This window comes from Poecilia formosa, unplaced genomic scaffold (assembly GCF_000485575.1).
Source record: "Poecilia formosa unplaced genomic scaffold, Poecilia_formosa-5.1.2 Scaffold205, whole genome shotgun sequence".
NCBI lineage: Eukaryota > Metazoa > Chordata > Actinopteri > Cyprinodontiformes > Poeciliidae > Poecilia > Poecilia formosa.
Window position 1 is genome coordinate 83,345 of NW_006800144.1, and position 20,095 is coordinate 103,439.

Below are 20,095 nucleotides of genomic sequence, written 5' to 3' on the forward strand. Positions count from 1 at the left end.
AGAGAAGCAACTTAACGTTACAGAAAAACTGTTTATCCGTGTCATCGTCGAGGGCCGTGGTAGCTAACTAACTAGCCACAGGCTCTGTTGACGGGGGAGGAAATTTAGTGCAGTAGAGTACACAGGGGAGGGTGTGAGCAGCGCATACATGAGGATGAGTGACAGCGCTAATAAGCAAGTCATTAGTACCTCAGCATTTCAAAGTCTCAGATTTTTCTCCCCCATGACTTAAATGTTGAAATTGAAATCTAAACTTGTCACGATGTAAAGTTGATGCACAACATTAACACCTTAACAGCAGATGGGTCAATTCCACTTAGTGCACATACCTGCCAGAACATTACATTTCTGTATTCAATTTTATTTTTAATGAGTGCAATGCAATATTCAAGTTTTCTGAGAAACTGTATTTGGAGTTTCATTAGGTGATAATCAGTTAAATAAACACTTTAAAAAATGTCCAATTGTGTGTGAGTTTCACAGTTTTATTTGTCGAATTACTGAACTACATTAGCATTTCCATGACACAAATACAGATAGTTGAAGTACTTACTTCAGGTCCTGAAATGGCTCTGCCCTGACATGTGAAGTCTCGACAGAATGGCTGAAAACCACTCCTTCATCCCCTGGAGAGAGGAGACAAGGGTCACAACCAAAAACACCTTATTTTGACATCAAATGACACCAACTTCATCATAAAGTCTTTGCTCTGTGGAGGTCACGCTTTTCGGAAATGTCGTCTCATTTCGCATCTCCAGTAAAACTTGGCCCTGTGGTAATTTCAGGAGCAGTGTGAAGAAATGGAGGTCAAATCCTGGAAAGTTTATTTCAGTTAAACATTTTTTTGTTCTCCAAATCGGTGCTGATGCAGACAGGATATTTAACGAGATGCTAAAAGTAAGGGGGTAAACACGCCCCAGCTAATTTTGCTGAGATTTCATTATCCTCCTCCCAACATGAGCCTCCTCCTATTGGAAGAAAAAAAACCAAAAAAAAACAAAACAGGTTGTCTCTGATAAAATGACGTGCTTAGCCCCCTGTGTCCTACAGCCACCTCTGCAGCTGTGAACAGATGTTTGGCAGTAGCTCTTGCTGAGACGATAGATGGTATATTGAAAGCTCAGCACCGCAGCAAATTTAATACTGCATGAGGCAAAGTCAGCGGCGGGCCCGCGGATAACGAGACGACCGAGTCGCTGTTCAAAACCAAAGCGGGCGACGTTCCTTTGTGGGAAATTCTGAGAATCAGAACTCGGGTTTTCTGCAAACTATGAATATTAGTGTGGGCTTTTTATCGTTTGAGCTCCGCACAATGCAGCTTATCTTGCCAACAGGAATCTGGCATTTGTTTCCAAGCTCGCTTTGGGGATTTTGTCGCCTCTCTCTTGTTTACATGAAATGTTGATGAGCTGCTCGTCACCGTCGGCTTGGCGGCACCTTTCCTCGTCCAGAATACCCAGGGTGTGTTTTCAAAGCGCAGCCGGTGACCCGAAACTGGCAAGCCAGCTGGTTTCGCTCCGACAGAACCGTGTAGTAATGTCACTCTTTTTTTAAACTTTAAAAACACCAGCACACGCAAACAGCGACACGGTGAGCCTGCGCTTTGAGGTTTACGTGGCTCTTTTGGACGGTGTGTCATTCTCTTCCCTCCGCCACCCAGGAAAGGACGAAAGCAATCACCTCCAGCCCTAAACCTCTTTGCCCTCATTCTTTTAGAGTGACTCTAATGGACAAATCTCCCAAATTGCCTTCAGCACTATGTGAGTCTGTGGGAGTGGATTTAGCACAAGTTCACCTTCAGACTTCCATTGATGGGCTTCGTGTGAAGACATATTTTGAATACCCATCACTGAGATCATAACCAAAATGAGTTCAGAGTGATTATTGAAGGTTTCTCTACTTGTTATTCACTGTCCAACACCAGCGTTTACTTTATGACAAATGTAAACCTGGGAGATTAGCGTATTTTTTCCAAACACTTGTTGAGTTTAGTCACGACTTTGTGTGACTCGCAGTGTGCCAGAGTTATTTTTTCAGAAAACATTCAAAAACAAACTCTTGGAAAGTTGGGAAAAAAGTGAGAAAAAAAAATCTACAAGGTGTATAAACAGGAAACGTCTACAATTTAAGTGTTCAAGTGTTTGACTGGAAACAGTTTCAATCGTTGAAAATCAAATGAAAATGAGCGGCTGGAGGATTTCATAATTCGGTGCAGAGAAGAAGAGTTTTGTGATTGAACATAAATACTTTCTGAGAAACTTCAGTGGTCTGATTTAAGTCTCCAAAAACAAAACAAGAACAAATGACAGTCAGTGCTGCCTTGAGTACGTGAGCGCTCCTTTCAGAAAGACAATAAATTGGTGCAGAAACCCAGAAAACAATCATGTTTGTGGTAAAATAATGAAACAGAAAAAAAAAAAAATCTGATGGGATGCTGGAGAAGATAAGCGTGTGCAAGTTACATGAATAACTAGGAGTTCCTGGTTTGCACCAGTACTTTGCACCATTTCTTATATAACAGATTAAAAACAATCTGTATGTTTATTGTTGGGCTTGCATATCTATATATTTAATGTTTTTGCAGCAAAAGAGGCGTTTTCAATTGAGAATGTTGCTTATTTTTGTCAACATATTGTTTTTGTTGGAAATTTGCAATTAACTCGATCAAAAACGTTAACAGAGTCCCACCGCCAACATTATCCTGTTGGTAACATGGCTACGCTCCACAAGAAGAAAACAATGCGAACGTGTAAACAACTGTGTCACAATCTACACTTCACCTGTGACTTTAAGTTTCTCTGTTCCGATGCTGATCTCTTCCTCGTCTGCAGAAAACAGAACTCTCTCGCCGTCAGCGCTCTTCACTTCGAACCTCTGACACTGGGCCTCAACCATTTCCGAACCTGAAGTAAAAGAAGAAAAATAAACTGTGTTCAATTTAAAACATACCGCAAGAGCAGAAGGGGAAACTCGTGAAATAAAAAAACAACAACTAACAAATGAGTGGATGATTTCGTTACCCAGCTCCCTTCGCAGCATCGTTAAGTCTTGAGTGTTTCAAATTGAAGAACTACAAGATGCTCCAAACCAGAGCGATTCTGACTTTGTTCATGCTTTTTTTTTTCTCAAGAATGTAGCTGAGCAGCTTTTGCAATGCAAGCTGCCATGAGATGAAGTCAGAAACAAATCTTTAAAAACAAAATGTCCCAGTTAAGGAGAAAACATTCGGTGCTTGTCTCACAACTTTTTACCAAAGGACACAAAAAAAGCTTTTATGAAAAATTCCCTTAAATACAGTGAAAAATATCACGACTTACTCAGACTGTAAAGTTTAACGGCGCTGCCTGTACCGACCTCATCCATACAGCTGAATACATATTACACAAACGAGGCGCTTTTAAAATTATTTTTAAGGTTGAAAATCGTCTGGAATTAAGATTTTTAAGTTTTATTACAACCTCAAAAAAAAAAAAAAAAAAGAATTGTTCTAATTCACCATTAGACTAACTCAAAATATGAAAATGTTTAATAAGCATTCACAATAACGACCTAAAGTAACTGATTAATTTAGGATTTATGAGTACAAACATTAGATTAATAAACTGTTCTTTCAAAAAAAAAAAATAAGTGAAGGTTTTTAATTATTGCCTTTTTTCCTCCTTCGTTTATAGGACTCTGTCTGCTTACCAATCAGAATCCTTCACTGTGTAACAGCAGTGTTTAATTTTGTTTAACCTCATCCGGACCGTAAATTTCAGTCAACATCAGCAAACACGGCTGAGCGTCTGGTGATGCATGTTAATGTGCATTTGGCAGGTTTGGGTCGGCGTGTTGGGATGAATGACTGATTGGACCCGACTGCACCGCACAAATGAAGGTTTTCACATTAGCTTTTATTTAATCATTCCTGTTGTAAAAGACAAAACGTTGATACCATAAAACAGAGTTTCTCCAGCACTTCTTTGTGTTTTAAAAGTCTCCCTGCTCCAGCACAACTGATTCAAATGATTTCATTACCTTCTCTCCATGCCAAATTGTGCTGCAAAAGTTAATCACCCTTTCATTTAGGTCGTTGTGTGACAGCAGGGAAACGCCTGAAAACGTGTGTTACTTACACAGAAGCACCAGTCAAAAAAAATGTCCAATTAATTGTCTGTTTGAGAGACAACATAGAAAAGGCTTGAATAGCACTGCTAGTATATAGCCTCTTGCTAACTGTTAGCTTAAGTAGCTACAAGCTACCACAAGTGGCTGTTATTCACAGTTATTACTTAAAATAAGCAGAAACAGAAGTTGGGGTACAACATGGAGGAAAGGTCCTGAGGTCGATAGGTCAAACTTCAGAAAGCTGTGACAAAGACATCATATGTAGCGTCTCCTCTACAAGCTAGCCTAAAGTTAGCATCTGTTTTAGAGCTCCATACCAGGCTAAGCTCAAGGGGTTTAGCTTATTTTAAGTCCAAGTTTTAAGCCCGGACAATTCCAATGCAAAATATAAAGTACTTAATCTGATACTGGATTACGATACACACAACGTAGATGCTGAAAACAGTTTGAAATTGGTGACAACACAAAACTGCAGCTGTACGAGCGCCTTTGATTAAACGATCCTGTAAAAACTAGACCTGGATAGACTCTTCTGCAGCCACGCTTCTCAAACTGTGTCACCAGCACCACCGGTTGAACCGCCTTCTGTGTGTCAAAAACCTCCAAAGCAAATAAAAACAAATAACCTGTGATGAGGAGCATAACAGCTCATCTCTAACAGGATGAGATGTTAGGGAATAATAAACTTTGCTTCATGAATAACTTGTTATATGAACAGTTGAATAGAGTAGTTAACCAACCTAAAATGCATATTTTCAGACTGTCAGAGAAAGTTATGGTAGCCAGAGAGAATCCATCCATGCAGAAAGACTCCAGGTTGGGATTTGAACGCAGGACCTTCCTACACGGCGAAGGGTTCTTAGTTTTAGGGAAAAATAAATCTATTTACCCAAAAATGTGTTTCATGTTGCAGGTTTTGTGTCATTAAAACTCTGACTTGCAAGCTGGTGTGAAACGTTGCCAACCAAATTCCAAATTGGCAAATTATGTATAGACCATGCTTTTAATTTAATTTATCTGTATTTTATATTTTTATGAATTAGACAAGAGCGTTTTATTACTGCATTACAGATGAACCTATAAAACCCCCCCCCCCATCTCTTTGGCTGTCGCATTAATTCCCCTTTACCATCTGGGTTTTCAAGCTATAACTCAAACGTCTTCCTTAAAAGGCTGGAACATCTTTTGAGTCACAATCAAACTTTATTGGCTGATATCTGGAATTAAGCTTTTTTTCCTCCCTCATCTTTCTCCATCACTGTCTCTTTTATGTCCCTCTACATTGTTTAGACTCTCACTACACAAAATGTCATTGTGCCTTGCTTAACCAAAAGACTATCGTGTGTTTATGTGCGAGTCTGAGTGAGCGACAGAATTTGGAGTTGCATGGAAGAAATCAGTAAAGGAGAGAAAAAGGATTCAGGATGAAGAGGAACAAAAAGTGAAGCATGTTTAAAAGAGAGATTCTGTCTCAGGTATCTAGCACAGTTTTGCTGGTTAGTTTTTGTCCTGAAATCCAGCTCATAGAGCAGATTCTTTTTTTTTTCTTTGGATGGATGCAGGTCAGCATATTTAAAAATACTTGTCTGATTCAGGAAATGGTGTCTTTTGCTTCCTCCATGGCTGTGGGGTGTTTGAAAAGATACTTAGATGAGGAAGATACTGAAACACCAAGAGGGAAAAAAAAGAGAGAGAAGCTGCTACACCTGCACATTTACAGATACTGTGGATCTCAAAAAGTGTATGAGCACCTGTTAAAATTTCAGGTTGATAAAAAGCTTAACCAGAGTAAGCAAATGTATGAAGTAAGATAAGAAATTGTTGGAAATTTTCATTTATGCCCATAAACATGATAAAATTTGATAAAATGATTTATAAACATGGTATTTAATGAACTAAAAAATAAAATAAAAGAACAACTTAATTGTCACCTAATTTATCAAAGTTTTCAATTCTGAGATTGTGAAAACATGAAAAGGGAGCAATTGTCAAATCTGGACAGGAATATTTCATGCACAGAACAAACTCTTTAAAACAGTCTGTGATTTTTTATTTGATCTATTACAACACTGGGCATTCGTCGTTTCAAAAACGTCTGATTAAGCTTTATTAAACTCAATATAATGTTTTGTCCTTTTCCATTAGCTGTATGCTGTTAAATGCCTACTGTTCATGTTTTGCTAAACCAACAGCTGGCCGGCCTTTCACATCAAACAATCAGGCATGCAGAGTGCTGGTGAGACATCAGACCACTGAAAGAGCATCTCCAGTCTTTTAGTCTATGGTGCATCTTTTCAAAAAGAGATGTATTAAACTAGTCCAATCAGACATTATTATTAATGTGACTGAGAAACATAATGGCTCCAGATGCAGTAGGATTTGTTAAGTTTGTGCAGTGATGATGACACTGATGTGTGTGTGGACGATTCTGGTTTTGATCTGACATTTTAAAAATATCTCAGCAATAACTCCGTCCATTCTGTATGTACCAAAAATTATGCAAAAAACTTTTAAAACAAAGTTGTACTTAACCTCAAGACGTCAGTCCACCATTTCTTGCCTTGAAATAAACAAAACGTGGAAAAAAAAACAACAACAACCTACAACTATCTGAACTGTTAATAATTTAATGTTTACTGGAAGTAGAAAAAGGCCGGGATGTACAGGCCGGTGGCAGACACACTGTCAGACATCAAGGTGTGTGTGAGGAGTCATCATATTCAGGGCGGTGTAGCGGCGTGAGCGCGAATGAGGGCACAGCCAGTCGTTCTCGTGCTGGTGATCGACTGAGGAGCGGCGCTTTAAAAAGCCACAGATGAGACGTGACGCATAACTTATGTGACTTCTGACTGGAGCGACGTGACATGCAGTGAAACGATAGCCAAGAGCCGGAGAGGAGGGAGCTGCTTCTTCTTCTTCTTCTTTTTTTTTCTTTATTTTGACAACTGCACAAACTTTAAGCTTACAGTTATCTGACTGGTTTGAGTGAAAGCCAAGGCTAAATGTGTAAACAGGCAGAGCTTGAGGCAGGAAAAGGAGGAAATACACTGAGGCAAACCAAAAGGGGGAAAAAAAACAAGCATGGAGGATAAAATTGATTCACAAATAATATTAAATATTGTTTATGATTTTCAATGCTTAAAATGTATAGCTTATGACTTGCATGCCTTTCTTTCAATTTATTTTCCCCTGACTTCATTTGGCACTGTACTGGGAGATTACGCAAGAGCCGTGTCTATGAATTTAATTCTTAAATAAGGTAACCTGAGGAAAGGAAAGGACGGGTAGTAAACACAAAGCCATTTAAAACTCTTCGTAATGTGCCAGCAGCCACAGCATTTGGAGAAAGTGGCTGCGGGTTATTTGTTTTAAATGATTGTTTGGAGAACTGGCAGAGAGCCGTGTGACACCTAGCTGGGAAAAAAAACAAAAACTTCTGAGTATTTATTTCTATATTCAAAAGAAAGAAAAACTGGTACTTTATTTGAAGGGGTGTGCATAAGATTGACATGACACCATCATAAATATGTCATAATAACACATGTTATGAATGTGAAGGAGTCTTTATTAATGTTTATGACTGTTGTCATGGAGTGTCATTTGGTAAATAATGACACTTTTAATGCAAAGTTGGCACTTTTAGTTGAGTTTTAGAGCAACTTTTAAAGCAACTTTGCATTAAAAGTGTCATTATTTACCAAATGACACTTCATAACACCAGTCATAAACATTCATAAAGACTCCTTCCTGTTCATAACATCTATGTTACATCATTTATGACGTTGTTGTGTCAGTCTTATCAAATAAAGTGCAACCAAAAAACTAAATAGAAACTGATTCAGCATTGGAGATAAATTATTTTTTTTTTTTATCCACAAGAAATAACGTGTGCTTACATTTTATTATATTTGTTCTACGGAGGAAGAAAGGGTTCGAGTGTCTGCCGTTGTTTTAACTCTGTGGTTAAAACAACATCAGGTTTCACTCAGCAAAACACATCAAATGACAGAAAACCTAATGGCCATGCCACCGTTTTCCGTTTCCTTTTCCTCGCTGACCTGTGGGTGGCAAATGTTAATTCTGTGTAATTGAGCTGGGGTTTTTTTGGGGGGGGCAACTAATTGACTTCTGCAAACGTCTCTCTTCCTGATCAGACCAAAGTAATTTTGTGACCACCAAAAACAGCAGGAGTTCTTGTTAGGTACCCTTAATAATTAATGCGCTCATTTAAATTTACTGATTTAATCACTTCCTGACAGGATTTCCTCTTTAGTTACAAGTGCCGTCCTCAGCAGGACCCTGCAGCAATAATAAATGCTTTCAGAGTACCTCGCTGATGGGACGAAGTGCAGAGGGTGAAACAAGAAAACAGTTCAGTAGAGAGCATGTGAGAGAGGCAACAGCTCAATACAAGATGCAGGTATAACACAGATATATCTGAATGTTATCTACATATTATGTTACTTTCTATGCAAAAGCACATGCTTTTTGTGCTGCCTTAACATGCAGATATTAAACCTGCTTTTGGATATTATGAAAAATCCATTCGTAGCGTATTTTACACTGATCTGATTCATGGGATATTTTGTGACCGTCAGGTTTGATAAATATCCCCCATCAGTCTTTTTCACAAACCCTCTCAGAGAATGCATATAAGAAATAAACGCATCAATGTGCCGTAACTTTCTTTATCCGGATAAAAACAAAATACAAGTAACTGTTTTTGGACCAAAGGAGGAGCGTCAACACAACGGCTGCAGTTATTACGGCTAGAAGTGACTGATCACGTCCAAAATCCAGGCAAAGTGATCCACTCAGACCTGAACTTTCAGAGACGCATAAAGGCAGTTAAAAAGTTGGTCTTCTATCACCTGAAGAACATTTCCAGGATTAAAGAACTAATGTCGCAGAGAGATCTAGAAGAACTCATCCATGCGTTAATCTTTAGTCGCCCTGATTGCTACAACAATATATTCATAGATCTGCTTTAAAAAAAAAAGAAAAAGACAGTTAAAGTTGATCCAGAAAGCTGCTGCTCACATTTCTACTAAAGCTAGCAGCCTGGAGCACATCACCTCAGTTCTGAAGTCCTTCCACTGGCCCATTTGTTTAGAGTTTCCTTTGAACAAGACGAATTAGAACATTATCATGTGCCTGAACTTGTCATTGCTTTTCTTTATTGCGCCACTGCAATGCAATGTTTTGCTTGTTTTATGTTTCCATCATGTAAAGCACTTTGAACTGTCTTGTTGCTGGAATGTGCTGCGCAAACAGAAATTACTTAGTTTGCAATTTCATAAACATGCCANAAAAAAAAGAATTGTTCTAATTCACCATTAGACTAACTCAAAATATGAAAATGTTTAATAAGCATTCACAATAACGACCTAAAGTAACTGATCAATTTAGGATTTATGAGTGCAAATATTAGATTAATAAACTGTTCTTTCAAAAAAAAAAAATAAGTGAAGGTTTTTAATTATTGCCTTTTTTCCTCCTTCGTTTATAGGACTTTGTCTGTTTACCAATCAGAATCCTTCACTGTGTAACAGCAGTGTTTAATTTTGTTTAACCTCATCCGGACCGTAAATTTCAGTCAACATCAGCAAACACGGCTGAGCGTCTGGTGATGCATGTTAATGTGCATTTGGCAGGTTTGGGTCGGTGTGTTGGGATGAATGACTGATTGGACCCGACTGCACCGCACAAATGAAGGTTTTCACATTAGCTTTTATTTAATCATTCCTGTTGTAAAAGACAAAACGTTGATACCATAAAACAGAGTTTCTCCAGCAGTTCTTTGTGTTTTAAAAGTCTCCCTGCTCCAGCACAACTGATTCAAATGATTTCATTACCTTCTCTCCATGCCAAATTGTGCTGCAAAAGTTAATCACCCTTTCATTTAGGTCGTTGTGTGACAGCAGGGAAACGCCTGAAAACGTGTGTTACTTACACAGAAGCACCAGTCAAAAAAAATGTCCAATTAATTGTCTGTTTGAGAGACAACATAGAAAAGGCTTGAATAGCACTGCTAGTATATAGCCTCTTGCTAACTGTTAGCTTAAGTAGCTACAAGCTACCACAAGTGGCTGTTATTCACAGTTATTACTTAAAATAAGCAGAAACAGAAGTTGGGGTACAACATGGAGGAAAGGTCCTGAGGTCGTTAGGTCAAACTTCAGAAAGCTGTGACAAAGACATCATATGTAGCGTCTCCTCTACAAGCTAGCCTAAAGTTAGCATCCGTTTTAGAGCTTCATACCAGGCTAAGCTCAAGGGGTTTAGCTTATTTTAAGTCCAAGTTTTAAGCCCGGACAATTCCAATGCAAAATATAAAGTACTTAATCTGATACTGGATTACGATACACACAACGTAGATGCTGAAAACAGTTTGAAATTGGTGACAACACAAAACTGCAGCTGTACGAGCGCCTTTGATTAAACGATCCTGTAAAAACTAGACCTGGATAGACTCTTCTGCAGCCACGCTTCTCAAACTGTGTCACCAGCACCACCGGTTGAACCGCCTTCTGTGTGTCAAAAACCTCCAAAGCAAATAAAAACAAATAACCTGTGATGAGGAGCATAACAGCTCATCTCTAACAGGATGAGATGTTAGGGAATAATAAACTTTGCTTCATGAATAACTTGTTATATGAACAGTTGAATAGAGTAGTTAACCAACCTAAAATGCATATTTTCAGACTGTCAGAGAAAGTTATGGTAGCCAGAGAGAATCCATCCATGCAGAAAGACTCCAGGTTGGGATTTGAACGCAGGACCTTCCTACACGGCGAAGGGTTCTTAGTTTTAGGGAAAAATAAATCTATTTACCCAAAAATGTGTTTCATGTTGCAGGTTTTGTGTCATTAAAACTCTGACTTGCAAGCTGGTGTGAAACGTTCCCAACCAAATTCCAAATTGGCAAATTATGTATAGACCATGCTTTTAATTTAATTTATCTGTATTTTATATTTTTATGAATTACACAAGAACGTTTTATTACTGCATTACAGATGAACCTATAAAACCCCCCCCCCCATCTCTTTGGCTGTCGCATTAATTCCCCTTTACCATCTGGGTTTTCAAGCTATAACTCAAACGTCTTCCTTAAAAGGCTGGAACATCTTTTGAGTCACAATCAAACTTTATTGGCTGATATCTGGAATTAAGCTTTTTTTCCTCCCTCATCTTTCTCCATCACTGTCTCTTTTATGTCCCTCTACATTGTTTAGACTCTCACTACACAAAATGTCATTGTGCCTTGCTTAACCAAAAGACTATCGTGTGTTTATGTGCGAGTCTGAGTGAGCGACAGAATTTGGAGTTGCATGGAAGAAATCAGTAAAGGAGAGAAAAAGGATTCAGGATGAAGAGGAACAAAAAGTGAAGCATGTTTAAAAGAGAGATTCTGTCTCAGGTATCTAGCACAGTTTTGCTGGTTAGTTTTTGTCCTGAAATCCAGCTCATAGAGCAGATTCTTTTTTTTTTCTTTGGATGGATGCAGGTCAGCATATTTAAAAATACTTGTCTGATTCAGGAAATGGTGTCTTTTGCTTCCTCCATGGCTGTGGGGTGTTTGAAAAGATACTTAGATGAGGAAGATACTGAAACACCAAGAGGGAAAAAAAAGAGAGAGAAGCTGCTACACCTGCACATTTACAGATACTGTGGATCTCAAAAAGTGTATGAGCACCTGTTAAAATTTCAGGTTGATAAAAAGCTTAACCAGAGTAAGCAAATGTATGAAGTAAGATAAGAAATTGTTGGAAATTTTCATTTATGCCCATAAACATGATAAAATTTGATAAAATGATTTATAAACATGGTATTTAATGAACTAAAAAATAAAATAAAAGAACAACTTAATTGTCACCTAATTTATCAAAGTTTTCAATTCTGAGATTGTGAAAACATGAAAAGGGAGCAATTGTCAAATCTGGACAGGAATATTTCATGCACAGAACAAACTCTTTAAAACAGTCTGTGATTTTTTATTTGATCTATTACAACACTGGGCATTCGTCGTTTCAAAAACGTCTGATTAAGCTTTATTAAACTCAATATAATGTTTTGTCCTTTTCCATTAGCTGTATGCTGTTAAATGCCTACTGTTCATGTTTTGCTAAACCAACAGCTGGCCGGCCTTTCACATCAAACAATCAGGCATGCAGAGTGCTGGTGAGACATCAGACCACTGAAAGAGCATCTCCAGTCTTTTAGTCTATGGTGCATCTTTTCAAAAAGAGATGTATTAAACTAGTCCAATCAGACATTATTATTAATGTGACTGAGAAACATAATGGCTCCAGATGCAGTAGGATTTGTTAAGTTTGTGCAGTGATGATGACACTGATGTGTGTGTGGACGATTCTGGTTTTGATCTGACATTTTAAAAATATCTCAGCAATAACTCCGTCCATTCTGTATGTACCAAAAATTATGCAAAAAACTTTTAAAACAAAGTTGTACTTAACCTCAAGACGTCAGTCCACCATTTCTTGCCTTGAAATAAACAAAACGTGGAAAAAAAAACAACAACAACCTACAACTATCTGAACTGTTAATAATTTAATGTTTACTGGAAGTAGAAAAAGGCCGGGATGTACAGGCCGGTGGCAGACACACTGTCAGACATCAAGGTGTGTGTGAGGAGTCATCATATTCAGGGCGGTGTAGCGGCGTGAGCGCGAATGAGGGCACAGCCAGTCGTTCTCGTGCTGGTGATCGACTGAGGAGCGGCGCTTTAAAAAGCCACAGATGAGACGTGACGCATAACTTATGTGACTTCTGACTGGAGCGACGTGACATGCAGTGAAACGATAGCCAAGAGCCGGAGAGGAGGGAGCTGCTTCTTCTTCTTCTTCTTTTTTTTTCTTTATTTTGACAACTGCACAAACTTTAAGCTTACAGTTATCTGACTGGTTTGAGTGAAAGCCAAGGCTAAATGTGTAAACAGGCAGAGCTTGAGGCAGGAAAAGGAGGAAATACACTGAGGCAAACCAAAAGGGGGAAAAAAAACAAGCATGGAGGATAAAATTGATTCACAAATAATATTAAATATTGTTTATGATTTTCAATGCTTAAAATGTATAGCTTATGACTACATGCCTTTCTTTCAATTTATTTTCCCCTGACTTCATTTGGCACTGTACTGGGAGATTACGCAAGAGCCGTGTCTATGAATTTAATTCTTAAATAAGGTAACCTGAGGAAAGGAAAGGACGGGTAGTAAACACAAAGCCATTTAAAACTCTTCGTAATGTGCCAGCAGCCACAGCATTTGGAGAAAGTGGCTGCGGGTTATTTGTTTTAAATGATTGTTTGGAGAACTGGCAGAGAGCCGTGTGACACCTAGCTGGGAAAAAAAACAAAAACTTCTGAGTATTTATTTCTATATTCAAAAGAAAGAAAAACTGGTACTTTATTTGAAGGGGTGTGCATAAGATTGACATGACACCATCATAAATATGTCATAATAACACATGTTATGAATGTGAAGGAGTCTTTATTAATGTTTATGACTGTTGTCATGGAGTGTCATTTGGTAAATAATGACACTTTTAATGCAAATTTGGCACTTTTAATTGAGTTTTAGTGCAACTTTTAAAGCAACTTTGCATTAAAAGTGTCATTATTTACCAAATGACACTTCATAACACCAGTCATAAACATTCATAAAGACTCCTTCCTGTTCATAACATCTATGTTACATCATTTATGACGTTGTTGTGTCAGTCTTATCAAATAAAGTGCAACCAAAAAACTAAATAGAAACTGATTCAGCATTGGAGATAAATTATTTTTTTTTTTTATCCACAAGAAATAACGTGTGCTTACATTTTATTATATTTGTTCTACGGAGGAAGAAAGGGTTCGAGTGTCTGCCGTTGTTTTAACTCTGTGGTTAAAACAACATCAGGTTTCACTCAGCAAAACGCATCAAATGACAGAAAACCTAATGGCCATGCCACCGTTTTCCGTTTCCTTTTCCTCGCTGACCTGTGGGTGGCAAATGTTAATTCTGTGTAATTGAGCTGGGGTTTTTTTGGGGGGGGCAACTAATTGACTTCTGCAAACGTCTCTCTTCCTGATCAGACCAAAGTAATTTTGTGACCACCAAAAACAGCAGGAGTTCTTGTTAGGTACCCTTAATAATTAATGCTCTCATTTAAATTTACCGATTTAATCACTTCCTGACAGGATTTCCTCTTTAGTTACAAGTGCCGTCCTCAGCAGGACCCTGCAGCAATAATAAATGCTTTCAGAGTACCTCGCTGATGGGACGAAGTGCAGAGGGTGAAACAAGAAAACAGTTCAGTAGAGAGCATGTGAGAGAGGCAACAGCTCAATACAAGATGCAGGTATAACACAGATATATCTGAATGTTATCTACATATTATGTTACTTCTATACAAAAGCACATGCTTTTTGTGCTGCCTTAACATGCAGATATTAAACCTGCTTTTGGATATTATGAAAAATCCATTCGTAGCGTATTTTACACTGATCTGATTCATGGGATACTTTGTGACCGTCAGGTTTGATAAATATCCCCCATCAGTCTTTTTCACAAACCCTCTCAGAGAATGCATATAAGAAATAAACGCATCAATGTGCCGTAACTTTCTTTATCCGGATAAAAACAAAATACAAGTAACTGTTTTTGGACCAAAGGAGGAGCGTCAACACAACGGCTGCAGTTATTACGGCTAGAAATGACTGATCACGTCCAAAATCCAGGCAAAGTGATCCACTCAGACCTGAACTTTCAGAGACGCATAAAGGCAGTTAAAAAGTTGGTCTTCTATCACCTGAAGAACATTTCCAGGATTAAAGAACTAATGTCGCAGAGAGATCTAGAAGAACTCATCCATGCGTTAATCTTTAGTCGCCCTGATTGCTACAACAATATATTCATAGATCTGCTTTAAAAAAAAAAGAAAAAGACAGTTAAAGTTGATCCAGAAAGCTGCTGCTCACATTTCTACTAAAGCTCGCAGCCTAGAGCACATCACCTCAGTTCTGAAGTCCTTCCACTGGCCCATTTGTTTAGAGTTTCCTTTGAACAAGACGAATTAGAACATTATCATGTGCCTGAACTTGTCATTGCTTTTCTTTATTGTGCCACTGCAATGCAATGTTTTGCTTGTTTTATGTTTCCATCATGTAAAGAACTTTGAACTGTCATGTTGCTGGAATGTGCTGCGCAAACAGAAATTACTTAGTTTGCAATTTCATAAACATGCCAACAGAGAAACAATGACAAAACTCTGGAAAAGCTGCTGATTTACCTCCTCAGTATAAGTGCCTGTAAAATTCTTTACATCATTCTTGAGCCCATAAATCTGTGGAAATGCATTTCATGCCCACTTTGAGCCATGGTGTGGAATCCATGAGGCTTTGAGGCATCGTCTGTCCAACGACGCCACAATTTCTCAGCTTCAGATTATGCTAACATGGTACGAAGTAAGAAACTGCTCTTTAATGCCCATTAGCATATCTTTACTAGTGGTGTCAACAGATGACTCCTCAATGATATTCACTATGTTTGCAAGGAATTTTTTCACTTCATTTTTTATAAATAAAAAAAAGAGGAAAATAAAATAAATATCAAAATGTAGTAAAAACTTGCCAGAAGAACAATGTCTGTTTTGTATATTTCTAAAAAATAAATAAGTGACAAATTTCCCCCCCAAAATTCAATAAATTCTTATCATCTTAATTTGCATTCAGAGTTAATGGACGGAGCACATTAAAGTAGTGCCAGTCTAACTGTTTTACCAGCATCCATTAAAGTGTTGAGGCCATAATAAAAGTTATATGGGTTTGCTCTCCTGGAGTTTAATTCAAGGCTTTAAATTAGGTCTTCCAGCAATGAAGGGATATGACGCAAGACGACACCATAAAAGGACCGAGGGGTCGCGACAAAGAGCAGCGTAGGTAAGCCAAGTAAACACTTTATGCAGGGCAGCTTTTCTCAAACAGGTCTCGTTCTCCCCATCGCTCCCATCACGTTCCTGTAGATGGGGAATCAGAGGAGCTGCTTTAGCAGTGTGCAACGTTCATGTAAAAAAACTTTCCTCTCTTAATGTGTGTGTGCAGCTCTAGCACGCATGCACAGACAGGCAAATTTGCATCTGTGAATGCTAATGTGTTTTTGCTCTAAGAAACGCATCCAAAATTAGGTTGGTCTTGTCCTTTGGCCGTGGAGAGAAACTTAACCTTATTTTGTTCCTTTTTAATCACTTTTTAGGTTTCCTCTGGGTAAAATTCTGGCAATAGGCTAAATGTTGCATTAAGCTTTCGACTAAAACGTAAGGTTGTGGAAATGTGACCTGTTGTCTCCTTATACATTTTTTAATGTGGACTTTAGAAACACATTAATATGTGACAAATTTTAATACTTAGCTGTGTTGGGTCATTGCCTAAATTACTATGTATATTCTCTCTATGATTTGGGACATGTGTTTATGTCAAGGCTATACACATTTAGAGTAGCTAAATGTTAGCTACTAACATTTAGAGAAGCCAACTACTACTAGTAGTTACTACTACTAACAATTAGCCTTTTCATTAGGTTAACCAGAAAAAACTATGACAAAGATCTGAAATCAACCAGACCTTAAAAGACATATCTTGACGCTTTTATTTACGCTGTCATTCATAGCAGTTTGACCTCAGGTGTTTTTCGAAAAGGTTTTACAAAATGTTGCCATACAGCCACTCAAGAAAAAAAAGAAACAAAAAAAAAAGACGTAATCCTCGACTCCTCTGGCCGAGAAAAGGTTGACTAAAAGCCGGCCTAAAATTAAACAAAGTACTGGAAAGAATGTCTGCATCCAACTTTACTTCATCCTCCATGACCAGGCAATCCTGTAAGAGCTCCCAGTTAGGGTTTAACACAACAGAATGCAATCAGTACTGTGGCAGGTCTTTAAGAACATCAATTTAGCATGTATGTGTTAGATTTATGCTGTTAGATTTGAAAAAGAAAAAAAAAAATCATCAAAAGATGCCGTCGAGTCAACCGTGAGATTGTCATCATCTTTAGGATGGAGAAGGAGGGTCATCAAAGTTTTAGCTCTGGAGTCGTTTAAGTTGCAGCTATTACACAGAAAATTTGGATTTTAAGGATTGTAACTCAATTTCTGCTAGACTATCACGGGGATACATAAAGGATCCATCCTTTTTCTCTTTTCATCCACTCATCTGCAGCTGTTTTGTTATTTTCAAGAAACAACCCTTTGTTATTCTTATGCAAATCACTGTCAGGTTTAGCATCTACTGAAGAACACTGACGTTACACTAAATCTTCTGACTTTACGTAGGACCAATATTGAACTCGTGTTATGAAGACAGACTTGGACAAGCCCTAACATGTTGATTTTTAATCCACGGCCACATCCAAAAGAGAACATCACAGATTTGGTGCGACTCAAGTCTTAACCCTGACAGTTAAAAGTAATACTTACTTTTCCTAAATGGTATTTTGGTTATCGTAATACAATTCCTCTTGGAAGTAACGAGGCAGAGAGTGATCACTTCATACGACTCTTTAGTCAGACTGTACATTGTTTTCTAAATATGTGTAATTTGGTCTGAAATGGTATCTCAGTCTGGTATCATATGATATGGTACATATGGTTTGGTATGGGGTGTATGACATGGCATAGTTCAACATGCAGAGAAAAGAAATTCAACCTATGTCACCAATCCTGTGCAAAACAAGACAAAATCGTGTCCAAAAAATAACCTACGTGAGACAATAAATTGTGCATTCATGAGCCATGGAGAGTGCTATTACAGTAGCTACTGTAGCCAAATTAAGATCTTCCCACCACTGGAGTGCGCCGTTTCCCCTAGTGATCACAGAAGGCTTTAGAAATTTAAAGAAAGCTGGAACAATTTGCTCAGTTGAAGGGCGTTTCAGTATGTAAATATGTAACCAGCGTCATCTTTATTAAAAAAGAAACAGATTATCTGCTGAGTTTGATTACTGTAGATCTGTTAGCAACTACAGTAACTTTGTTAGGAAGAATGGTTGCAGGTGTGTGACATTCTGGATTGTAAATATGTTTTTTAAAATGATTTTAATAACCACGGTTTATGTTTTGAAACATGGTTAATAGTCTTGTGATTATCAGCCTGCACTTAACTGTAAAATTTGTTTTTGCCAAATTAGCAGTTTTTCAAAGTGTCCCCATGTTTGGTTTTTATTAATGCATGTCGACAACAATTTTTGACACTTTTATAACTTTTATTAAACATAGCTTTCCAGTTCAGATACAAATGACTGTTTGTGAAATGCAGAGCTTGAATGCACCAGTTTTCTTTCTGTGATGGTCAAACCAAACAATAATACACATTAAATACACTAAAAACACACTTGTTGAAAAATCGTTCGCAATAAATGTTGAGTCACGCCTCCCTCCAGGACTCATTTCATGCGCCATCGATCACTTGATGAACCATCCAGCAGCTCCTTCTTTGGTGGCATTTTCTGTAACTTAGGTCCTCTGATTGAATGTTGCTGCTCTTAAGCTGACAAGTGGATCAGCATCTCTCTTTTACTTTATGACGCTTTAAAAAAAATATGATGGAACACATCTGCTTTCCTGCTCCATTAATAACAGAATGGATTGTGGCCTTGTTTCCATCTGACACGATCTCTCTCAATACATTTCTTGAAACTCGCCATTTTGGTTGTGTCACTTGTACAGAACAAGCTTGTTTATAAGTATTCAACTACAAAACTTTCAAGCAGGTGTTAAGTTTCAAAATAACGAGAGATCAGATGTCTATCAGTGCCTCATAGATGTTGCAATGTTTTTCTTTTTGAGATTGTCTTAAAATGACTGATTTTTTTGGCATCTTTTAAAAAGTTGCAAAGTTGACGTTTTTGAGGTTTATTTTTGCCATGACATTGTCTTACAAAAATTTTAAAATTGCTGCACATAACCTTCCCAAAAAAGACAGGATTTCAATATAACTAATATTTAAAGTGTGATTAAAGTTTTAACAATACAAGTAAAATCATGTCTTGAGGAGTTGTCAAAGAGGAATTCCATGTTGCTCATTCAAGTTGACATGAACTGTGTGCAGTTGGAGCAAATCCTACAAAAACATCACAAAATGGTTATGATTAGAGTTAATGCTACACAAAGTGAGCCTGAGTGATGTAGAAAAGTTACACCAAGCAACTGGGAAAGTGTTAAATGTTTTAGTAAAACAAAATCAAGGAAACGTGACTGTAATGTTTATCATTGTATTCACAACCTACAATGTTTATTAGCAATTAGAGCCAAAGGCAAAAGTAGGATCTGCTTTGTGTTTTCTAGATTGTACATACCTTGTGTCAAAGTCTTTCAAGCAGCATCAAAATTGTTTAGATCCTGTAGACGCCATAGAAGCTCACCACTAAAAGCTTTAAGGAAAACAATGAATCAATGTCCTGCTGCCCTATTAAGACTTCCTGTTCACTGAAGGTCCTCGTCATTTCTCTGTAAAATCTCCACATTTACTGCAGTGACACCAGTCACATTTACTGCTACAAAAGTTTGCAGTAAACAGATGAACAGATTCTACCTCTCAACACAAACACACCCACAGAACGCCACGCTGAGCACCAGCTCCTGCTCTGCAGCAGACGGATTCCCCGTTGGGTAAATTCTGAAGCGAAACCCATCTGTATGTTTAAAATGCATTTGATTTAGGGAATCTAATATGCAAACGCTACCCTCATTAGGAGCAGACGGAAATTTATGCACAAACAAATCTGTCTTGCACAAAACTCAGGTCTTAGAGGAAAAGTGTAAATCATTTGTACAAATGAAACTAAGGCATTAAATGTCACTCAAATGTTCATTTCTCGGCGAGCTCACAAACGCACATGAAATCCTAAATATTTGCACAATCGCATTTACTAAATGGGCTTCATGGTGGTGCGGTTGGTTCTGAAGGTTCTGCAGTCGAATGCCAGCCTGGA

The 20,095-nt window shown here is 37.9% G+C and overlaps 1 protein-coding gene and 1 long non-coding RNA gene across 2 annotated transcripts in view; both read right to left on the minus strand.

Moving 5' to 3' along the window:
• The window catches only part of LOC103148416 (zeta-sarcoglycan-like), an 83,530-nt gene that overhangs the window by 52,618 nt on the left and 10,817 nt on the right, over positions 1–20,095 (minus strand). Inside the window, exons 2-3 of the mRNA XM_007567178.2 lie at positions 2,781–2,903; positions 554–626 (exon numbers count right to left, since the gene is read on the minus strand). Coding sequence (XP_007567240.1) covers positions 554–626; positions 2,781–2,895 — 188 coding nt within the window. The 5' untranslated portion in view covers positions 2,896–2,903. The remainder of the gene's footprint in view (positions 1–553; positions 627–2,780; positions 2,904–20,095) is intronic.
• Positions 19,013–19,535, minus strand: LOC107838053 (uncharacterized). Its single transcript, XR_001664113.1, has 2 exons — positions 19,460–19,535; positions 19,013–19,224 (listed from the first exon to the last, which is right to left on the minus strand). It is a non-coding gene; the product is annotated as an uncharacterized LOC107838053 (long non-coding RNA).